We start from the raw sequence: 24,955 nt of genomic DNA, 5'->3' as shown, positions 1-24,955 counted from the left end.
TTAAAAAAAATAAATTTACTATTCAGCTGCTTTAACTAGGAAAATCCTCAATTGATTGGAATTGCAAAAATATTTCTAGCCTTTTGCTTTCTTATTTTTAAAGTTCTTTGTTTTTTTGGTGGTGGTTATTGTAGGATTTTTAGGGTAGAATTTCAAAATCCACATGCCTAAGTACTTCCTAAGCAGGTAACCTTGAATAAGAGCATATGGAAAAAAGAGTGCATTTTGTTACAGCCATTTTGGAAAATATAGTCTGTTTCTCTGTGAACTTGTGGTTAATTTAAATCCTTTATACAAACACTTTTTGCAGTAAACACCTTTTTAGTGGCATTTTTCATGACTTGGGTGAGTATGTATATAAATAAATTTCTAGCAAAAAAGATTGCTAGATCAAAGGGCATGTACCTTTAAGATGTTAAGGGATGTCAAATTGCCTGTCTAAATAGCTGCACCAGTTTACTATTTCCTTACTCTGATTCTGACAGAGTTTTGGGTTTTTGTCAGTCTCATTAATTAAAATTGCATTCTTTTTCTAGGTAGTTGCTCATCTTTTCCTTATCAATTAGTAAGAACTCTTTGTGTATTAAGTCTTTTGTCTGGACTACGTTGTATTGCATATATCTCTTCTCTTTTCTTCTCTCCCTCTGCCTCTGTGTGTGTCTATGTCTATGTGTATATCTGTATTTATATCTACATGTATATATCTTATACCTATGTAGTTGACCCTTGAACAATGCAGAGGTTAGGGGCACCAAGCCCCCTTGCCCCCGTTGCAAATCCACGTATAACTTTGGACTCCTCCAGAACTTAACTACTAATTGCCTACTGTTGATAGGAAGCCTTACCAATAGCACAGTCAGTTAACACATATTTTTATATGTCATATGTATTCTATGCAGTATTCTTACAATAGTACCTAACTTTTTCTAAACTTTTTCAGTATTTCTGGGTTACACAGTTCATCAGCATTGTTTTAAATTGTCTCCAGTCTCCAAAATTTTTCTAATATGTTTATTTTTAAAAATCTACATATAAGCAGACCTGCACAGTTCAAACCCTTGTTGTTTAAGGGTCTTATATCTATAAACTATCTCTGAGAAGTAATGACTTTCTAGAATGTGCCTGTCTATAATTTATATAGATAGATATATCTTGTAGGTAGGTAGGTAGGTAGGTAGGTAGTAGGTAGGTAGATAGATAGATAGCCTTCTGTAGTTATATTGCATGCCAAATATTCAAAACTTTTGGCACATTCTACATGTTTTTTGACACTTTGTCTTTCATCATTGCTGCTCTTAATTCAAATGATTAATTCACCCATGATAACTTTGTGTAGGGTTGTCACTACAATTAGGGGTTTATAAAAGTGTAACATTGCACAGAGGCAAGTTCAAATACTCTTGGGACTTGAGATGTTTTATTCTGTTGAGTTTATATTGAGAATCCTAAAGGAAGAAGTCTCTGAAACACTTATTTCTTGCTGGATTTATGAAAAGTTATTTATAAATAACAGTCTTATGTTATCCAACAATTGCATGAAAATTCTGCTCTTTATTTAAACTTCAGGTTCTGGTCACTTAAGCTCATAATTTCAAAGTTGTTCGTAACGTTTTCATTTTCAATACACACTCTTCTTGCACCAAGAAAAGATACAATCTTTCAGACTTACATTTCACATTACATTAACTGTAAAAGTTTTTAATAGTTCATGTGTAAAATCAGTTAATAATAAGAAAAATATACTTAACATTCTAATATTTTATTTAAACAAATGATACTGAAAGTCTGGTTTTCAACTTGAATATTGTTTGCATTATGTGCAATCATTATCAAGATCCTGAATACAGGTGTTTGACTTCCAGTTTAAGCTATTTATTTCAGAATAGAGGACTGTTTTTTTGGATCTAATATGAGTCTTCTAGAGTAAGTAGTTCCGCATGAGCCTAAATTTTTAAAAATACAGTTTAAGCAAAGAAGGAAGGCATTCATTTTCATGTTGAAAATGCATCTAGAGGGAACATTTCCTCATATGGTCCAACTATTAAATGCAGGTGAAATAAACCAAAAAAGGGGAAGCTTACTTTTTTCTAATTATAAAGTAACTAAAGAACTGAATCAAAGCACTTTCTTATATAAATACATATTTTATTATTTTTTCTTCTATCTCAAAGGTACATTTTGATAAGCTAAATACTTTCTATAATAAAATTGATTATTTTTATTTAGTTTGTGAATGATCTGCATTCAGTGCTTTTCTTTATTATTAAAACTTTATAGTCAGTATAATCTAGTGAGAACACTTTTGGCTCTAACAGAAACAGAATTCTGTTCTTGGATCTGGCTTTGTATGTAACACCAAGTACGTCATTTTTCTTCCATATGTACCTCATTTACTGCAGTGTTTCTATTACATTTCAGACTTTTATATGGTGAGTAGTATCTGTAGCCTGGAAGAACAGTTAGCAAGTATACTAATTGCACTTTTGTGGTATGGTCTATTCTCTAGACTTACTATTTATTGATTTAATTGATGCCTGCTGCTTAATCAGAGGTTTTCCCCACATGGAACTATTTGATAAGCTTGGCATAAAATGCAAGATCTGTGAAATGTAAACAATGTTCATAGTATAAGGACCTATAATCAAACCAGACCTCTAGTCATTTGAAAAGAGTACAGCTGCATGAGAAGCCGTTTTCTATTTGATCTTTTTTGCTGTGGACATTTAAAAGTACTGTCTTTATTGCACCATCCACATGCTAATATTTATTATGATAGCTCATCTCTTTTTCCCCCCTTTTCTGTCCTTGTGACCCCCACCTCCCAGCTGTTTTGCCATTCCCTTTATGTACATCTTATCCTGGTTCCTTCTTTTCCTGAGTATCTTTCTTCTAACTTTTTCTGATTTTCTTAATTCTGACTTTCTTTTTTAGTCTAATGTAAGTCAGACCATACTGAGTGTACTGCTGAAGCAGCTGGAAATAATCTCTTAGCTTTTGCATTCTTTGGGCACCACAGTTTGGGAAATATGGATTGTATGCCTTTGTAGGCGTGTTCTGTTCAGGATATTCCCGAGGTCTTGCAGCCAGTCCTGTTCTGTTCCATTTGTGGCAGATGATAGTTTCTTGGGAGAAACGATGAGTTTGAGTATCTGTTTTCTTCAAAAGCCACAAAGTTGTATATTGCTAGCAATTTTAAACAATTTTTGAAAGCTACTACAATGGCATCATCTGTTGGACAAGAGGGAGTAGAATATAAATTTATATTAATATAAATTAATGGGACCATGAAGAACCCTTATCCATTTCAAATGGTCCTTAGAAAAGACATTGAATTAGCCAGTGATTTACAGAAAAATTGTTAAACTTTATAAGAACATGGCAAAATACTGTTGCTTTATTCAATACAAAGGATCAGAATTTAAATATATATATATACATATATATATTGTTTTTCATTTTTTTATTGTTTTCTGAGATTACTTACCTTAGTGTTAGATTCCATTAGGAGGTGGAAGTTTTACATAGGTATGAAATTATTTCTCAAGCAATTTCACAGTAGAAATTACTTAAATTAAAAAGTGCCTAGAATAACACATTGAAATGTCCTTGTATATTAAACAATTACCTGTTTTTTTTTTCTTTACCATTGGCAGCCATTATATTTCTTTTGGAATTTCTGACATGTTAGAAGTCAGAAATTGAAGTGCTGTGACCATGTGTGTACATATGTGTGTGTGTATTGTATTTTATTATTATTTGTCATGTAGATTTAAATGGTTTGAGAATCTGTCACTGACCTTGTAGTGACCTTTAATATCTTTGTTGACAATAATATATGCATACACTGCAATGGCAGTGTCAAAAACCCAGGGCTGACAGTCACTTGGGAGAAAGATGTAGTAGCATAAGATTATGAAATTTGAGAAACATACTACTTTAACACTACTCATACGTAGTTAACATCGTATGTTTTAATGTTGGGATGGAGTTGTTGGGTTTTTTAATTATCATTTTAATTGTGCACAACGGAAAATTACTTAATGGGATATAAAGGAAGTAGTTCTCAAAAGCCTCAAATATTTTTATTTTTCACATAATTTTTTCCTTGCCCTCATTTATTGGTTTTATCTTCATGTGTCTCTACCCGTTATTTACATTTCTCCATATGCATAAAGTACACACAGACCCACTGAATACCTCATGAATCGATTTCTTTTATTACAGTTAATCAGGCAGCAAAAGAAGACACCATGGTTTTGAAGATTGGCTCTGTTGCTATGGCTCCCCAAGCTGACAATCCCCTTGGCAGAACTGTCCTCAGGAAAGATATTTACCAGTAAGTTTATTTTCTTATCTTCGATCTTGCAGCAATTTCATCCTGCAAAGAAGTACACTGATCAATAAAACTTGCTTAGTGTGGCCTGTAGAAATACTTTTCATTTGGGATCTTTTGATATTTAAAACCAGGTTTTTCTGATTTTCTTCAGTTGTGGTTTTTTAAATTCATTCAGACAAATCAAGTATTTCTGTGAAGTGTTGATGAATAACAGAATGTAAGTACCAAGGCCCCATAAAACTGAAGAAGCGCAGTTTGGAAAATTTTAGCAGACTTTAAATTTGACCAAATCTCTAATCACATAAGAAACTGAGGTTCGCTCCAGAACTACCACATCCTACTGCAGTCATTTTCTTAATTTAACTATAAGCCATTATTTGAAACGTAGGTCTGTGGATGTCATGTGGATCAAAGCTGTAAAGAAAAGCAAACTTCTAAGGAGAAATTTCACAGTAAACACTTTCTGTGAAAATGCCATGCTCTGGATTTTGTCACTGAGTATTTGCAAACCACACCAAGCATATATGGACAACTAAACTGGTGAACATGTGTAATCAACATGATAAAAATAATACATCATTCATACTGGCACTGCTGTCAGACATAAAAGTGCAGTTGCAAATAATACCAAGTGAGAAAAATCACAGAAGTACAGATGAACAAGTGTCTTCTTATTCATCCTGCTGGTCTGCTTCTCAGATGAGGTGGTGTCATTCTTTTAAAAATAAATTCCTACTGTTCTCCAATAAATGTTACCGTTAGGAAAGATTCTGATCTTTGTAATGCACTTACCACCTAGAAGTTGATAGCAATTTTTACTTTAAGCAGACCTAGGGATTTGATTGTCTCAGATTTTTCCGTTATTTGTATTTTTTTCTTTTGAATTACATATCATGTTCTCTTTCTTGTATTACTTTTGTTGGTAGCTTATAGTATTCATCCTTTAAATAAGTTCTTATTTTGCTAGCTTACGTAGAATCTCAGAATGTGAGAACTGAAGGAGGCCTTTGGAATTTTCTAATCCAGCTGCCTTATTTTATAGATAAGGAAACTGAGGATCCAAAACAATAGCTGTCTCTGGTTAAGTGATGATGGTAGACACAAGATCACAACTCATAACTGTTTACTCTCTCAGTATCTAGGGGAAGGATTACAGTAGAATTTTTTCTGGGCGAAAATAATTTAATCTTCTAACATTTGAAAAGGTTTTCAGGTGTATTTATCTTTTATTTTTCATTTCAGAAGTAAGCGGCCCTCAAAGAGGGTCTTACTTATGGTGAAAGAAATATGTTTTCTATTAAAAGATCTTATCACCATCAATAAAGTGAACTCCTTTCCTCCTCTGCCCTGTCCACATTCTGGCTCCTTAGAAGTCATTTGTGAAGATATGGCTCCCTTAGGCCTGTTTGTCATTGCTTTCTTCTCATTGTCCTTGAACTATTTTTTCTCAGTCGCTGTCCGTATTTACTTTCCATATTTTCTTCATACTTATTTTTTCCTTCCCTTTCTGTATCTTTATTCTTTATCTTTTCCTTTTCTATATTTCTTTTTCTTTACTTTCTACCTTCTTTCCCTATCTCGTTTCCTTCCCTGTTTCGCTACCTGAATTATTTTGTAGAATATGGAAATATAAAGCCAAAAAGTAAATTAAGTGTAAATAACATAGTATCTCTTTTAGATCTTCAGTGCCTCATATCCTGAAACATGCAAAATATATAAAAATATGTACTAAGTACATAAAAAGTATAAAAAAGGTACTTTATAGAATAAATGCCCCAGTTTTTTTATAATTGACAAACCAAGGTGCACAGAATTTTTGCATGATTTGCCAAAAGCATACACTTAACTAAAGGCAGAGCATTTCAGAATTTTTTTTTATGAATTCCTTTCAGAACTGTTTTTAGATTTGTATTTCTATCATTTAGTCCCTCTCCTTGATCATATCATTTAGTCATTGCACTCTCCCACTGCATATTTTTACTTCCTCTTTCTTTTAATCTTCTCTTAGTGTTTTTTTATTTCTCTCTTGACTTTTCTAACTTCCTCAACCAGATCAGTGGCATCTATAAAAATCCATAACCAACATATTTGGTGGTGAAAAACTATATGCTTTCTCCCTAAGATCAGGAACAAGACAAGGATATCTGCTCTTGCCACTTCTATGTAGCCTTATACTAGAGGTTCTATCTAGGGAAGTTAGGCAAGAAAATGAAATAAAAGACACCCAGATTGTAAGGAGGAAGTAGAACTGTCTTTTTGTAGATGACATGATCTTGTATATACCAAATCTTAAGGAATCCACTGGAAAACTTTTGGGCAAGTAAGTTCAGCAAGGTTGCAGGATACAAAATCAAATTATAAAAGTCAGCTCATAGTAACACTAACCTATGCACTACCTAAAAGTGAAATTAAGAAAATAATTACATTTATAATCGCATCAGAAAGAATTAAATACTTATGAATAAATTTACCAAAAGATGTGCAAAACTTAACCCTTTGAAAATTACAAAACATGGGTGAAAGAAATTAAAGATCTAAAATACATGGAATCATATCCTATGTACAAAGAATCTTAAGAAGATCTAAATACATGAAATAATATCCCATGTGCATAGATCAGAAGACTTAATTAATGTTAGATGGCAGTACTCGCCCAAATAATTTGCATTCATCATAATCCACACATCAAAATTTCAGCTAATTTATTGGCAGAGATTGACAGAACTGGTCCTAAAATTCATATGGAAATTCAGTAGGCCCAAGCAATACTGGAAAAGAAGAAGTTGGAAGGTGGACACATCCTGATTTCAAAACTTAGGATAAAACAGTAGTAATCAAGACAATGGAATACTGGCATGAGGATAGATACATATAAATGAATGGAATTGAGATTCCACCAACAAACCATCACATTTACTATCCATTGGTTTTTGATAACCCAAGATAATTCAGTAGTGAAGCACAGTCTTTTCAACAAATAGTATTCGGACTACTGAATATTTACATGAATTTGGACATTTACCTTATACCATACATAAAAATTATGATGTAAATATAAGAGATATAAATATAAGAAGTAAAATTCTGGAATTTATAGGAGGAAGGAAAGGAATGAATCTTTGTGCCCTTGGGTTAGGTAATGGCTTCTTTAAAATGGCACCAAAAGCTGAGGAGGGGACAAAAGAAAAAAAATAGGTAAGTTCAGTTTTATCAAAATTGTAAATTTTTGTGCTACAGAGAACTCTGTCAAGAAAGTGACAGTCTATAGAATATGAGAAAATATTTACAAATCATGTATCTGATAAGAGACTTGTATCCAGAATACATAAAGAACTCTTACAGCCAATAATAGAAGAACAACCCAAATAATAAATGGGCAAAGGATTTGCATAGATAAATATGCAAAGAAGATATAAACATGGCCAATAAGCACGTGTTAAGATTTTCAACCCAATTAGTCATTAGAGACATGCAGGTCAAAACTATACCCAGTAGGATGGCTATAATAAAAAAGACAACTTATGTGGAGAAATTGGAACCCTCATGCATTTCCGTGGGAATGTAAAATAGTGCTGCTACTGCGAGAAACACCTCATAAGGTTAAACATAGAGTCATCATATGATGCAGCAATTCTACTCCTAGGTATGTCTCCAAGGTGATTAAAAACTGTGTCACACAAACGCATACCCACAGTGGTCGTAGCAGCACTACTCATAATAGCTAGAAGTGGAAAATACCCAAAGGTTTTTCAGTTGACAAATGGCTAAACACATGTGGTATACTCATGTAATAGAATAGTATTCTGCCATAGAGAGGAATAAAGTCTATGTTTTAACATAGATCAACCTTGGAAACACGCAAAGTAAAAGAAACCAGACAAAAAAGCCACATATTATATGATTCTATTTATATTTAAATGGAATGACCAGAACAGACACATCCATTGAGACAGTAGAAGAGTGGTTGCTAAGACAGAAGAGAAGAATGACTGCTAATGGGTATAGAATTTCTTTTTGGGGTGATAGTAGTGTTCTAGAATTAGATAGTGGTGATGTACAATAATTTGTCCAGTGAGTACTTGTACAGTGAGTGAGGTATAGTGAGTGCAATGAGAATATACAAAAAACTAAATTGTACACCTCAAAAGGATCAATTTTATTGGATGTAAATTGTATCTCAATAGAGCCGATCGTTTTAAATCAAAGATTGATGTCACAAATTGGTCTAGAGGAATTAAATTCCAGAAAGAGAAATACCTGTTCTAGGTGTATGGAGACTGGATGCACTTTTCACCTTTGGAATTATTTGCCTTATCTGCTATAAGCAGGGATATTTTATTGTGGAAAGGAATAAATCAAGGGACATTTATTGGTCATGAGCTAGAGTGACACATTGGAATCTGGAGGAACCCCAAACACACAGTCATCCATAGTGGTTTTTTTTGTTTTGTTTTTTTGTTTTTGTTTTTGTTTTTGTTTTTGTTTTTTTGAGTGTTGGGTGGGGAGAGGGAGCTGGTAAGAAGAAATTGAATATCACAAAGTTTCACATTCTTTAAAAGATAAAGCCATGTTGGAGGTGTACTCTTCAATACAGTAGTCACTAACTACTATGGCTTTTCTGCTTTTGGAATGTGGCTAGTCCAGGGGCACCTGGGTCACTTAGCAGGTCAAATGATGGACTCTTGGTTTTGGCTCAGGTCACGATCCTGGGGTCATGGGATCGAACCCCACGTCAGGCTCTGTGGTGAGGGTGAAGCCTTCTTGGGATTCATTCATTCTCTTTCTCTCTCTCTCTCTCTCTCTCTCTCCCTCCCTCCCTCCCTCCCTCCCCCTCCCCCTCCCTCCCTCTCTCCCCCTCTCCCTCTCTCCCCCTCTCCCCCTCTCCCCCTCTCCCCCTCCCTCCCCCCAGCCTCCTCCTTCCTTCTCCCTCCCTCTCCCTCCCTCGCACTCCTTCTCCCTTCCCTCCCCTAACCCCCCTCCTCTGCCCCTCTCCTCTGCTGGCACTCTCTAAGATCAGGTAAGATAAGATACTTTAAAAAAAGCATGTGGCTAGTCCAAATTGAGATGTTCTAGAAGTATAAAATACACACAATATTTTGAATAATTAATAAAATATCTCCTTAATCTTTATGTTGATTTTATATAATGATAGCAATACTTGGATGTGTTGAGTTAAATACATTATTACAACTCTTTCCCACTGTATTTTTAAACCTTTTTTCAGTGTAACTATTAGCAAATTTTAAGTTACAGAGGTGGTTCACATTTGTGTCTTGCATTATATTTCATATATATATAGTACAAGTCTACTAGGAGAGGCCTACAACAAACACAGGACAAGTCTTGCCCTTGGGACCTTTGAAACCAGAGGCAAATTAAGTTTAAAGCTGTAAACCAACCCCAACTTAGCTCAGTTAATGATTGAATCAAAATTATCCCCTGCTTACCCATTCTGCCTGGCAGGAAAATGTGTACCTTCTCTAGGGGAAATAACTTAACTTGTTTTAGTCTTTTTATATATGATGTCCAATACATAATCAAAAATTATAAAATATCAAAGAAGCAAGGAAATTAGATCCATTATCAGGAGAAAATTTAGCTCGTAGAAGAAGACCTACAGATGATTGAGATGTTGGAATAAGTAGACAGGAGTTTTAAATAATTGTTAATAGTATTTTAAAAATGTTGAAAAGATAAAGAGTTCATAGAAACGAGGTCTATTTAAAATTCTAAAACTGAAAAATACACTATCTGTAATTAAGGAGTCATTGGATAGCTATAACAGTAAATGGGCAAAGCAGAAGATAGGATTTAGTGAATTTAGACATAGCTAAATAGAAATTATCCAAACTGAAGCACAGAGAGGAGGAAAAAGTGAACACTGAAAAACATGTGGGTCACTGCCAAATGGTCTAATGTATGTGTAAGTAGGAGAAAGAACAACAAAAGGCATAACTAAAAGGATAACCCTTGAGAGTTTTCTAAAATTAGCAATACTCATTAACCAGCAGACCCAAGAAACCTAGTACCCTATCCTCAATAAAAGCAAAATATATGCAAAGAAAACTACATCCAGGGACAATATGGTCAATTTACTGAAAATCAAAAATAAAGAGACTCCTCCCTGATGGGCTGAGGGAGAATGCTGAGCAAGGAGAGAGAGAATGCAACATCTGTCTCCCCCAGCACAGGTTCGCAGGTCTAAAATATGTCTGTACCTGGGAGAAAGGAGATGCCTTTACCTTTAAAAAGTTGGGTATTTTCAGGGTGCCTGGGTGGCTCAGTCGGTAGAGTGTCCGACTTTGGCTCAGGTCATGATCTCGCAGTTGATGAGTTTGAGCCCCGCGTCGGGCTCTGTGCTGGCAGCTCAGAGACTGGAGCCTGCTTCAGATTCTGTGTGTCTCTCTCTCTGCCCCTCCCCCGCTCACGCGCTGACTCTCTCTGTCTCAAAAATACAATAAACATTAAAAAAATAAAAATAAAAAAATTAAAAGGTATTTTCATTATTAAAAATATGTATGTGAAAATTCAAAAAAATCCTAAATGCAACCAATAAAAAAAAAAAAAAAACTTTGAAGGAACAATAGTAAGACTGAAATAACTGAAGATCTTAAATCTGAAGATGAGAAAACTAGGGGACATAGGACCATTCTTTAAATACTTGACCTGTCATGTGTCACAGGGAATAGTTTTATTCCTTCTGAAGCTAAGAACAGACCTAAGATCATTAAATTAGTGAATATTACAATGACAACTTGCAGCTCAATGGAATGAAGACCTTTCAGTTATAAAAGTAATAACAATGGGGCTATTCTTTATTCATTATTTAACAAATGTTTTTTTGTGAGCCTACGGCACATTAGGCACCTTTCTAGGTATTGGATGAGTGTCAAGACAAAGAAAAAAAGCCTTGCTCTTATGGAACTTATATTTAATGGGGGAGACAGTCACAAATTTAAAATATTTTATAATACTTGTTGTGGAAGCAGGAAAGAAGACAGAAAATGGGGAGTTAGAGATGGACATCATGGCCTAATAAGAGAAGGAATGGCTCACTGAGAAAGCATAAGGATCCTGGAACAGGAGTGTACAAATGAAGCCACTGGCAGCTGAAGCAGTATATGCCTGAATCAGTGTGGTGAGAGACAGTATGGAGGAAACTTAGAGGCCATTGTGAGGCGTTTGGCTACCATTTTGAGTGGGAGGTGGTTGTGGAGGAAAATAATCAACACATGAAGAATTTTGAAATAATGATTTTGTTGTTTACCAGATATCTACCTGCAAAAGGACATGAAGGGATCACCAGCAAGGACTAAAAATATACATTTGAAAACAGGTGAAATCTGCCTTTAATACAAAGGAGTCACAGTTCAGAAGAACAAATGAGAGTTTGACATTGATCTCTAGAGGAGTCATGTTAAGGATAATTTCTGTCATTTGAATTAACCGAATATGTGATATGAAAGTTTTCTGATTTTTGAGGGGTTGATTTCTTCATCAGATGAGAAGCCTTCAGAGAGTTTGAGCTGGAGGAGTGGCAGGATCCAATTTATATTTAAGCAGATAATTCAGGCCAACACGTGAAGAATAGACTGCAGGCAGGGAAGGGCAAGGGTCTGTGACTGTTGCACTAATCTTGGCAGGAGATGATGGTGGTTTGGCTGATGGTAGTGGCTGTGGAGGTGATGAGAAGTGGTCAGATTCTGGACATATTTTAGTGGTAGAGCCAGGAGAAGTTGCAGATGGATTGCACATGGAATTTGAGACAACGGAGATAAGGATAATTCAGTTGTATGGCCTAAGCAACTGGAAAGATGAAATTAACTGAGGGAAGGAAAACTGGGGAGGATTTAGTTTGGGGTTTGGCAGGTGGAGAACAGGAATTTACATTTTTTTGAAATGTTGACAATCTTAGGAGATACTGAGCTCCCCCTTGCTGACATAGCAGAGGCTGATCAACCATGTAGAAGGGTAAGAAGGGGTTGGTTATATGTTGAATTAGACCAGTGCTGCTTTTTAAAAAAAATTTTTTTATGTTTATTCATTTTTGAGAGAGAGAGAGCATAAGCAGGGGAGGGGCAGAGGGAATGGGAGACACAGAATCCAAAGCAGTCTGCAGACTCTGAGCTGTCAGCACAGAACCGGAAGTGGGGCTTGAACCCATGAGCTGTGAGATCATGACCTGAGGCAAAGTTGGATGCTTAACCATTTAGCTGACTAAGCCACCCAAGAGCCCCTAGGCCAGTGCTTCTTAAATTGAATGTATCTATAAATCACCTGCGGATCTGTTCAAATGCAGCTTTTGACTTGGGAGGTCTGGAATGGGGCCTGAAATTCCCTATTTCCACCAAGCGCCCACATGGTTGCATAGAACACTGATGCTGGGTGATATTGATGTGCTGCTTCAAGGGCCACACCTTGTGTTGGTGGTTTCCAAATCTTTTGAACAAACAAGGTTTAAAAAATATATTTTAATAAATGCTGATAATTTTTAATGCCAAACATTCAAACACTGTGACAGCAAGTAAGTATCTTTCATCCCCACATTTTCCTGTTCCCTAGCAAGACCGTCCTCAATGGAGTCTTTTTTTAAGTTCAGAGTTTTTACAGATTTGCAGTTGATAGTGGTTGTTACTTTTGGGGTCTATGATTCAGAAAATGTAAAATAATAAAACATGTATTAAATTACTGACAACTTACATGAATTTGCACCTCATTAGTCTCAAAAGATCTGATCCACTAGAAAACAACAGAGCATATATGTTATTTATCCAGTGTTCATGCCCAGCTATATGTTTTCATGAATTCCTCTCTTGACCCTCTGCTGTTTTTACCTACTTCCTCCTTTTAGTCTACTGATCTTTCTAGTTTCCAACTACTAATTCCTGCATAAGGTGATCTCCCAGTTTCCTTTCACCTCTTTCTGAGATTCTCCTATGATGTGTTCAACTCTTTTTTTCCCTGACTTACACTGAAGTTCTGAAACACAGTTTGGCCTGATAGATTTCCCTCTATCTTACACAATCTCATTCTCTCAGAGATGATTCAGGTTCTTGTCTCTGGCTAAAGAGCAACAGAGAAACATTTAGGGATAAAAGGTTAAAAGGCAGATTAAAAAAAAAAAAATGACCTATGCTGAAAAGTGTTCCTTCATAGGCTGATTTAAGGAAATTAAAATAAGCATTATGAAGTAAACTGTTTAAATGTGTTTGTAACTTAAGCACATTAATGATTTAATAAATTTAGTTATACTTTTTTATGTGAATGATTTATATATATTTTTGGAAACTATGTTCTTCAAATGCTGGTATATCATCTGCAGCTCAGTAACTTGAGAGTTTGTTTGTTTCTACTAAAAAAAAAAAATGGATGTAAGTATCAGTCAGGACCTTATGCCATTCTATAGTATACTCACTGTAGGAAAATTACATTGGATTTATATTATCTCTACTTCCTAGGACTTACCTAAAAATTTCATTGACTATAAACCTGAATACAGTCTTACAAGTATTTTAACTTAATTTTTATTGTTTTAAATGATGTTTAACTATTTTTTTAAATAAGAGAAATAGAATAAATAGCTCTACATCAGTCATTAGAACAGTAGGGATTTTTTGAGACATTCGTGCTATCACATTGCATGTATGTATACATGCATTAATTCATTTATTACTTTAATTCACTTATTTTTAAAATATTAATTATTTCACTTATTCAGCAGATATCTACTGAGTGCCTACAGTGTATGTAACACCAATGCTAGAAATGGTACCTCCCTTCATTGAACTCAAGACCCCAACCATATTATTCAAGTCGATGAAATTACATTGTAAAGCTCTGATAGATTCAATAGCATAATAATTCACACTTTATCTACAACACCTCCCCCAGAGCCTGGATTAATGAAATAAGCAAAATCAGAAGTTATGAACTTGCACCCTAAACTTTTTCGTGTCCTTACGGCATTAAGTCTGTACATCTTCTGAAAATTATGATACGAGGAGAGAATGATTCCGGAAGTTCCATCCAGACAGGTTTCACAGGAAGGAACAGGGAAAAAGTATTCTTCATTTCCATTCAATGATTTTTCTTTTTAAAAGTGGAAGAGAATAGAAACATTGACATTATTATTCATGAGTCTATTTAAGTAAATGCATCATTTTTTCAGTATGTTTTAGTGATCTGTTTTTAAAAATCCTTTTATAAATCCATTTATAAAATATAAATCCTTCCATAAAAATCCTTTAAAAAATTGTTTACAATTCAGTTTATCATTATTTAGTAGTCTTGTTATCAAATTAAAATATGAAAAGTTAAAATAGAATTTTTTAAAATAACAAAGTGTTGAAATGATACCTTTTTAATAGTAAATCTACCTTTATTTTACTCTTTTAATAAGCCTGTATTAAGGTTTTTAAAATAAAAGTGTAGTGTTCATTGTTTAAGTTAAATGATATATGCTATAGAAAATAGAATCCCACTGCTTATTCTGATTGCTGGCTATTTCCTTACTTTGTGGCCATTGTTAACAGGTTGACACTTTTTTAGACCACTTCTGTGTGTCTGTAAGAGAGTGACAAGCCAGCTCTACCTGTCTTAAAAAATGGGGTCTAAATAGTGTTCTGCAACTTGGGTTTGTTTCAACTCAGTATGTTGTAGGCACCCTTCAGTGTCCTCATACTCAGAAATGCTTGCCTGTTTTTGAACCATTTTAGATACAGATCAAGAATCTATTTAAAGACTACTTTTTGTGTCTAGCCAACAAAATGTTCTCCATTATTAAAAAACGCTGTGAAAACTTCTGTAGAACGTATTGTGACGAAGACTTCCAGACTTCAAGACATCACTGTACCTGGGAAACTGTAAAAGGAAAATTGAGTCGTTTCTGTCAGTGAGATAGCTACTGGGTGGTTTTTGAAGAACAAATATATCAGTACCAATAGGAAACTGAAATAATTACAGCTGTTCTTTGTTACCACGTGAATTGAAAAGACCCAAGTGGCTCACAGTCGTCACTACGGTATGAATTAAAATACTGTAGGCATTTGGGCTTTAATGTCCCACTTTGAAACTCTGCTCAGCATCTGTAATAATGCTCAAGTTTTAACATGACAAAATTTCTTTTAACCAAACATGCATCCTCTGCTGTGAGCTGACCTCAGTCTCTATTTCAAGTCTTGCCGTCATCTTCTTACATAAGAGTCTTGTTCAAATTATTGAATATATTTTGTTTACCCCAGTAATGCTTAGTAGGTTCTTTGCTGTGGCCCTTCTTTATATATGCATTTTCAATTTTCTTGAAATGTACTCATCTTCCAGATTAGCCTTTCAAGGAGTTTTTATTATAAAAACTTTACATTGGAGAGGTTATGAATTCTTGAAAAATCTTTTTCTTTGTTCAACATCATTAACGTAAAAAAATTCCTAAGAATCACATCTTTCTTTTTAATGTCTCGCTTTAATCCTTCTCTTTAAAAAAACAAAAAACAAAAAAAATTCATAATTATTTTACTTAGAATGTTTTCTTTCTTTGGCCTTCAATACCAGTGCCTGAGGTACCTTTCTGCAATTGAACAGCAGCAGCAGCAGCAGTAATAGCTAACATCTAGTGAGTGCTTCCCTTGTGTCAAGGATTCTACTTGATGTTTCAGTGCAATGCTTACTTCACTATAACCTTTAAGTAATAAGAGTCAAGTATTATGATTGTCTGTACTTTAGACATAGAAACTGATTCTACAGACATTAAGTGATTTCTCCTGGGTCACGCATAAAATAAGTGACAGAACCTGTTTCCATTGTCCATGCTCTTTACCACTACATTTTGCTGCCTGTTACTGAGTTTCTTATAAGATGCTGGCTTTAATTTTTTGATTTGTGAGCCATTAGAGACTCTTAAACACAGAGAACAAACTGAGGATTGCTGGAGGGGTGTATGGGGTGGATGGATGGGTTAAATGGGTGATGGGCATTAAGGGGAGGGCGCTTGTTGGGATGAGCACTGGGTGTTATATGTAAGTGATGAATCACTAAATTCTATTCCTGAAGTCATCATTGCACTACATGTTAACTAACCTGGATTTAAATAAAAATTAAAAGAAAATAAAAGTAGATCTTTAAAAAAAAAAGATGCTGGTTTTAGTTTAATTTACAGTTAACCAGTGTATAGCTAAGGTTGAACTTAATTTTTTTTGAAGTTTTGCATTCATATTTCATTAAATTTTATGTGTTTAGATATTAGTTTTTTTTCTAACAATATTCTTGTTAACAGTGAGTAAATGGAGGGGCCCTGGGTGGCTCAGTCGGTTGAGCGTCTGACTTCGGCTTAGGTCACGATCTCACGATTCGTGGGTTCGAGCCCTGCGTCGGGCTCTGTGCTGACAGCTCACAGCCTGGAGCCTGCTTTAGTTTCTGTGTCTCCCTCTCTCTCTGCCCCTCCCCTGCTCACTCGCGCGCGCGCGCGCTCTCTCTCTCTCTCTGTCTCTCAAAATCAAACATTAAAAATATAAATAAAAATTAAAAACAGTGAGTAAATTGAAACAAACTAATAGGCAGAAGTTTTAGTGCATTTTCCTTAGGTTTCCTAAAATATTACAAGCTACGATGGCTTAATATTACAGCTATTAGAGCCATAATTTATGATGGAAACTCTTATAATCCTAGTGTTTGAGTTCTTTGGTCCTTGGATGTACTTGAACATAAAATCTATTTTGAAAGAATTTTCATTAGGCTGTACTTCTTACTATATGATCTACATAAAATCTCCCCATTAACATCGCTAGCTAATGATTTTGATTGTCATCAAGCTTTTTCTCACATCTGTTTTGAACTGTGAAATGAATCATGACCAGATGTAAATATTAACATAGATTTGCTGATTAATAAACTCAGTATATGTCTGTGATTTTTATTTCATAAGATATTTTAAGTGATTATAAAACATAATGATAAATGTTTACCTCAGTATAATTATTTCTTTAATTCTGTCTCAAAATTATGAAAGAGAAGGAAAAGTTGAAACTCTTTTTTCTTTGTTGTGTTTCTTCTTCCCAGAGTATTCTTACATATCACAACTTTTCTCTTAAATTGTGTAGAAGAAGGTATTGATTTTCTTCTGTTAAAACAACTGTGTACTGTTTGTTCACATATTTTTCATATGCAAAAGTTATATCAAAGTTAAATAAGCATATTATATGGAGTTTTAGTACCTTGGGCTTTTTTCTCTCACATCCTGTGCAATTGAGAAATACTGTGTTTAAGCTACATATATGAAAATGGGGCTTATAGAATTAGACATATAGATTTGGAAGTCATTTAAGATTATACACAGACTTCCAATGTCATTGCTCTATCATATTGTTTAAAAATTTACAAAAATTTTAATATCTACCCTAAAAGACTTAAACTAGTGATTATAACAATCAAATTTACTTCATACATTTTTCTAAAATATTTTATTAAAGAATTTTAAAATACTCAAAACATTTTTTCTTTTTTACTTTTTTTTTTAATGTTTATTTATTTACTTTTGAGAGACGGCACAAGCGGGGGAGGGACAGAGAGAGAGGGAGACACAGAAATCTGAAGCAGGCTCCAGGCTCTGAGCTGTCAGCACAGAGCCCAACATGGAGCTCGAACCCACAGACTGTAACCTCATGACCCGAGCTGAAGTCAGATGCTTAATCGACTGAGCCACCCAAGCATCCCTCTTTTGTACTCTTAATTACAAAGTTTCTTAATCTTCATCATTTACTTGAGAGAACTATATTCTTCTTATAATTTGACATTTGTAAAGTTCTGCATATAGCTCTTGGTAGGAGCCACAAATATTTGTGGGTCTTCTGAAGTCCCTTCTGGGATTTTATCTGTGACTAATTTATCCCATAGCTTTTTAGAAACTTGCCAGTTGTTGAATTTTTCAGCCATTTCTTCTTTACAGGCATTTGCTAATCCTTTTTTGGTACATTCAGTACTTAATTGATTGAATGTAATATTGGGTTTCAGTTTTTCTCCATAGAGAATTTCATTCTCTTAAAAATTGTCTACAAGCATTATATGAAAACTCCATGGTAATTTTGAGTAAATTTTAAAGACATCTTTTATAAATGAGGCTTCTGACAGGTGTACTCAATCTGTGGCGGTTTCATTTATGGAATTTTACTTTTAAGGAATTACAAACAGAGGAGCTAATTCATTTTCAGCTTATCTTAGAAATCTTCTCTTAGAAGATTTCCATTAGTAGTACTCCTCCAACACTTGTTCCATTTTTTGCTTTTTTTTATGGACAACTTGTGCAATAGTGGTTGCTGTCCACTTCTCACTGTGAGACTGATGTGCTAACCACCCACCACAGTAAGTGTGAAAACATGCTTGTTCTTTTATAATTGATAAGAAAATGTAGCTTTCATTACAAAAATTCATTTTATGGCGATAATTTTGGCAGCATAAGTGTTGACATAAAATACCCATTTTCTAAATGGAAGCTTTACTGAAATCTTGTTAAAGCCGAATTTTTTTTAAACCACTATAAAAAAAGTCTTAATTTTTTTTTGACTTTGATATACAATCACATGAGTTATTTTTTAAATTACAGTTTAGTAAAAATCAGGACTCAAGTATCTCATTTAAGGTTTTAAATAAATAGACCTTGATGCAATCCAAGAGACAGGCATTTGCATGCAACAGAATATTTCACCTACATTAAAACCTTGACAGTATCTTTTTGTCATTTTTAACCTTATAATGGTGATTCTGGCTTTTCATAGGGTTAATGTTCCCGATACGAAATAACATTAAATTGATGTAACCATTGAAATTCATGGTTGAGACTAACTTAATTTTGTTAATCTTGTTTTATATGTACATTTCAACAATATACATAGGCCCAAACAATTGTTAATTGAAACAATATGACCGATAGAAATTCATAGATGAGATTAATATGATTAAAAACTGTGCATGTATGCTTTGAAAAATTGTCTTTATTTACAAACAAGAGATTATTCTTTTTCTGGAAATACTAATGATAGCCTTTCTTTATTCCTAATGAATGTGCAATTCAAGGGTTGGTATTTCTCTTCTATGTCCTTTTACAATTTCACTTAAAACCTAGCTGACCTTCTACTCTAACTCTGAGCTGTATTTTCCAGATATACTGTAAAGATCAAATTTTACAAATCTCCATAAACTATGCCCTTCCCCTCCCAACCTTTAATTTCTTTCTAATTTTCTTTCTGTATGAATGTTCTCAAAATAACCATTGTTTTGGTTTGGGGCAAGATATGTTTCATATCTGGTGACGTTATGTCCCTAATCCTATAATGCTTACTGTTGGTTTCAGATAACTCTCTCTTAGCAAATCAGAGAGATTGGGATAGTAGGTATTTAGAATAACTTGTCTAAAAGCTTTGTTCATAAATACTATTGGCAGACTTTTAGTCCCTGTCGTGTTCTTCAGCTGATCTAGTGTGAAGGCTTCGGATTTACATTTGGCCCTCACCAATGTTACTGCGTCTTTTGTGGCTTCCTGTAGCAGGATGTAGGTTTCCATGAATGTATTTCTATTTGTTGCCAAAAGCTACCTCAATAACAGTGTTGAAATGACTCTAAGTTTTACTGTCATAGATTTTGGAATGTTATATTACATGTATTTAACCCTTTTTATTGATATGTTTAGATGCTTTACACTAGAAATTCATGTTGGAAAGAAGTTACAGAATAATAGAATATGTTTAGTTTCATTTCATGACAGTTTTATATTATAAACTTGGAAAATCTATCTTGTATTTCTTTCAGATACATTTTGGTTATATAAAGTATGCTGGATATATAATATATGCACTTCTGATTGTATATTTTCATTGAGGCACTAACATTATCATGTGAAATTATTATCTGAACACTTCTGGGCTTAGAGACAAGCAAGAGAGAGCATAGTTTACCTTTAAGATACTTAGGAAGACTATTTAACAGAACCACTGTCTCATAAGACTATTCTTTAAAGAACAGTAAAAATTGCTGTTCTCTAAGTGTCTGGTGTACAGGAAGAATTACATTTTTTCTCAATTAATAACAAAGATTGAATATTTTAATTAAAAAGTAACCCTCATGTTTATTCTTACAGTTATTCATATAATGTACCCTGTTCATCACCCTGAATGAATTAAAGAGTAGATATAGAGCATAGAAGATAAACCGATAAATGGAGTTTTAAAAATCTGGTGGTGGCTGGCTGCCTCATTCGGAAGATCTCAGGGCTGTAAGTTCAAGCCCCATGTTGGGCCTTGAGCTTACTTAAAAAAATTAAAATCTTCGACCAGCTTTGAGTTTAAGAAACTTGTGAAAGCGAGCTGTAGTGTTCGCTTTGTAATTATAACTTGAGGAAGACCCCTTTTACTTTGTGTTGACTAGGAGTGTCTACTAAGCCCTTTTTATCTTCTCTATATAAATGTAGAAGCTAATACAAATCAAGTTAGAAGGCATCTATGCATTCATTTAATATGTATGGTTAATAATAAGTTACCTCTACACATTGTATGAGAAGACTTGCTAACCACAAATAAGATTCTATTACCCAAAAAATACTTGTTTTTTTGCATGAGATCAAGTAAGTTTTTATTTTCTAAAGTACCAATTTAAACAACAGCTTCTATGTACACTTATCTTTATTTCTTATATTAGTGTATATTGACTGAGGTCACTGTCCTTAAACAGTCCAATTGTACCTATTTTGTCTACTAGAAATACTTATCCTTTATTTGGAGACCTTGTATCCTCTGTGCTGAAGACAGATATTGTCTCAATCTGAAATACTTTTCTTGCCCATCATTTTTAACATTGAGCTTTGAGCAAAAACTAGATACCTAAAAATTAATCCACATTGACAAAGGTAGAAAAAATTACAAATGAGATTCCAAAATAGATAAAAATTAGCACATAGCTAGTTTTTTTTCTAGTTTGTTCTTTTTTTCATATCTTTATCTTGAGTTATAACTTAAATTTAGGGAAGTGTATTAATTATTTCTATAAGCTTGATGAACTTTTACGTAGGTATGGCCAAGGTACCACCACCCACCACTCCAGAAACTTTTCCTCATTCCCATCCCACCCCGTGCCCTCCACTCCAAAGATAACCATTATTCTGACCTCCATAATCATATATTCTTTTTTGACATAAGTTGTGAAAACATTTTTTCTCCACATAGCTTATATCATGTGTAAATCAACATAGTTTGTGAGCCAGTGTCAAATCACACAATTCAAAAATAAATGATTTTGATCCAAATTAAAGTACAACTTTTAACTTCACTTGGTCATACCTTAATATCAGATTTTCCATGTGAATCTTTAAAGAATGTAAGAAAAACATAAACTCGATATAAGAAGATGAAAAATTTTTATTAATAGACAACTCTATTCATTAGACATATTCCTAAGATACACTTCAATAACTGTGGTTATAATGTGAGCTTTTGAACCAATTTCTATGAATTTTATTTATTGCTACAGTTATTTAGTGCACGTTGTCATATACATACATACATACTTAGGACTTTTGTACATCAGAGTATATAGCTTCTCAAAAGGAAATGCCGCTTTTTATTCCAGGACTCCGTCGTCCTCTAACTGAATTGACTGTCGTCCAGGTATGGGTTTGATAAACTGACACAACAGTGAAAAGAATCCCTGTCCCATGTCAGCTTATCAAACACACTATGGACAGCATGTCTGTGGCATTGAACACATTACCAGTCATTTAAGTTCTGAATAGAAGTCACGAAGCTGATGTTCAGTGAAACGCAACCTCAGTATTTCCAGGTGATTTTAAAGAACACCTGATAAAACTGAGGTATAGTACCACAAAACTTGAAGAATAATGCAAAAACTAGGGAAAAAATACATGCATAGAATTAAAGAATTGCAATGTCATTGGTTCAGTTTGGTGACAGAGTAGATGTTAATGAAATATATGATCATTTCTTAATATCCTGTCATCCTGGTTAGAAAAATGTCAAAATATACTATAAACATATTTACACCATAGAATAACACAGTAAAATCAAATATGTTTTGATTTTTTTAATCCTAGTTAATACAGAACAGATGACTCTCAGGGAAAGTTATCTTTCCATCTGGATCTCTATTTTTTTTCCAACTGAATTTATTGGAAAATGTTCATCCTCAGAAATTTAGCAGCCTTCACTTTGCATAGTGTGCCAGGATCATTTGTTCAGGTTCCAGGCTAAGTATGGGAATATTAAAAAGAGAATCTTAAAATTTATTCATAGTGCCATAAATACTTTCTGATAAGAAGCTAACTTAGAAGATGATTTAGGGCCAACCGTGTTTGCTTACATAATGTTCACCTTACTTTTACATATTTCAAAACAAAATAGTTAAATCTATAATATTTGCGAGTGAATTTGCCTGATACTACCTCATAAAAATATGAAAACATTTTTTATATTTATTTTCTATACATTTTAACCAGGCGAAGAGGAAATGACATGATGTGGTTACAGTACCTCATCAGCGGAGCTCCTTTGAGGTGCTTCAAGTGGAAGTGAAGGGACCAGTGCTGAGCAGAAGGCGCTCTCCTCTTCGGAGAAAACTGCAGTAGCCAAAGAGCTTTTTTAACCAGGGACTACTTTTAAATGTGTCTGGTCACCTCAAAGGATATGTAGAGCATTTCCTGCCAGTAGGATTAGAGGAAGGAAGCACCAGGCCAAAATGTTTGATGTGTGATGTACTGTAATTTCTTTCATGTGTTTGGTGGCTTTTATATGTTGATCAGTGTTCCGCTACCAATTGTGACCCTGGTGTGGTCCAGGTCATTAAAGTTCTATGTTCCTTAATGTATAGGGTCATTAACCATACCTAGGAGCATTATTATAATTAAGGGTACTGTTTTCTTTTAAACTGCCACCTCTCATTTTCATTAAGGTATTTATTTTTCATAATTGGATAATCCTCCTAAGGACTGATTGCCATGAAAGAGATGATTTAGTGCTAGGGACTGCCAGTAGTAACATCACCATAGACAGCCCTTTATGTTTCCTCACTTTACCTTATGTACCTGGTTTTTAAATCAGCATTTTCTTCTCACAGTCTCCTACAGGCATATAAATTTCAAGAAGGAAACTAGCCTCAGAGTGTAGTTTTCCTGGGTATGCGAGGTTTAGAGGCACTAAGAATAAGTATTGACAAAGTCGCCATCAGCACTATTATACATTTTTAATGAAACAAAATTGACAATTACACATGCTCTTTACTCTTCTAAGATCACCTAGAGCAGTGAAGTGCTAAACCACTATAGTTTTAGGCTGCGTTTCAAACATAAATGAGCAACAGTGGCTGATTATATATATGGCAAAATTTGATAAACATCTAAATGCTCAGCTGTAGAGGACAGGTTAATATAATAATGGTGTATACATGCAGTGAAATTCTAAGTGACCATCATCACAAAAAAATGATACATGTGCCTGTTTATTAACATGAAATATGCTTTAGGTATTTGGTAAGTGAACAAAAGCGTTTTTAAAACTGCATATAGAGTAAGAGTTTATTTACATACGTGTTTACATATTAATGGAAAATACCCTGGGGCACCTGGGTGGCTCAGTTGGTTAAGCATCTGACTTCTGCCCAGGTCATGATCTCATGGTTTGTGAGTTCAAGCCCCTAGTCAGGCTTTTTGCAGACAGCTCAGAGCTTGGAGCCTGCTTCCAATTCTGTCTCTCCCTCTCTGCCCAGTTCCCCCCCACCTCCCGCTCACACGGGGTGTGTGTGTGTGTGTCTCTCAAAAATAAATAAAAATTTTAAAAAAGAAGAAGAAAATGCCCTGGATTGTTATACACCAGATTGTCAAAGGTAGTTACCTGTGATCATTGGTCTATGGGAAGTTATTTTCCTTGTTTTTACTGGTGGATATTTTCTAGATTTTTTAGACTAATTTGAATTCTCTAACTGCAGTTTTAAAAAGTAGGAAAAAATGGTAGCTTTATATCCATTCTTTAAGTCTTCAGATAATGTTTTAAATTTTTAGGGTTTTTTTTTTCTGTCTCCTTAATGTAAAATATATGAAAATATGTTCTTTATTCTTTCATATTTATCTTTTCTATGACATTTATATTTGCTTTTGGGCTCTTTTTTATACTTTTAGTATGAAATCGTTAGGTCGCCCATTAGTTATTCAGCACTCAACAGTGGTGGTGCTCAGGAAATATATGCTTTATTCTGGTGTGTGTGTGTGTGTGTGTGTGTGTGTGTGTGTGTGTGTGTGTGTGTGTAGGATTGCTTTGTTTATTTGTTTAAGGAACCAGTTTGATCTTTTCCCCTTGTACAAGTACCTGGGTATTTTTAGTTTTTGTCTTTTGTCTCTCTTTCAGTGCTGGTGCTGGATATATCTTTAATACATTAATTTGAGACTCAGGCATGTACTAGCTTCCAAACAAGCTCTTTCTAAAATATTGAAATAATAAGTTGTCCTTTTTCCTTAAATTATCAGTTTTATTATGCCATTTATTAATTTCTTTAAAAATATTTGTGAGTACTTACTATTTACCAGCTGTTAGGTGGATGTAAGGATACATACATAGCATCTAAAAAGTGTAATAAAAA

The 24,955-nt window shown here is 34.2% G+C and overlaps 1 protein-coding gene and 1 long non-coding RNA gene across 10 annotated transcripts in view; one reads left to right on the top strand and one right to left on the bottom strand.

The window, feature by feature from the left end:
- Window positions 1-24,955, top strand: part of VPS13B (vacuolar protein sorting 13 homolog B) — a 794,855-nt gene that overhangs the window by 459,982 nt on the left and 309,918 nt on the right. For 7 of the 9 annotated variants that reach the window (XM_053208413.1, XM_053208414.1, XM_053208412.1 and 4 more), the window contains exon 30: window positions 4,225-4,336. In XM_053208413.1, coding sequence (XP_053064388.1) covers window positions 4,225-4,336 — 112 coding nt within the window. Of the gene's footprint in view, window positions 1-4,224; window positions 4,337-11,606; window positions 12,638-18,633; window positions 18,686-24,955 lie in introns of those variants that run through there. The other 2 variants (XM_053208418.1, XM_053208417.1) reach the window with 2 other exon arrangements.
- LOC113600643 (uncharacterized) lies at window positions 4,178-23,137 on the bottom strand. Its single transcript, XR_003421741.2, has 3 exons — window positions 22,858-23,137; window positions 14,298-14,425; window positions 4,178-4,378 (listed from the first exon to the last, which is right to left on the bottom strand). It is a non-coding gene; the product is annotated as an uncharacterized LOC113600643 (long non-coding RNA).

This window comes from Acinonyx jubatus, chromosome F2, assembly GCF_027475565.1.
Source record: "Acinonyx jubatus isolate Ajub_Pintada_27869175 chromosome F2, VMU_Ajub_asm_v1.0, whole genome shotgun sequence".
Lineage (NCBI taxonomy): Eukaryota > Metazoa > Chordata > Mammalia > Carnivora > Felidae > Acinonyx > Acinonyx jubatus.
Note: the sequence above shows the minus strand (reverse complement) of the source record. Positions and strands in the feature narration are given on the sequence as shown.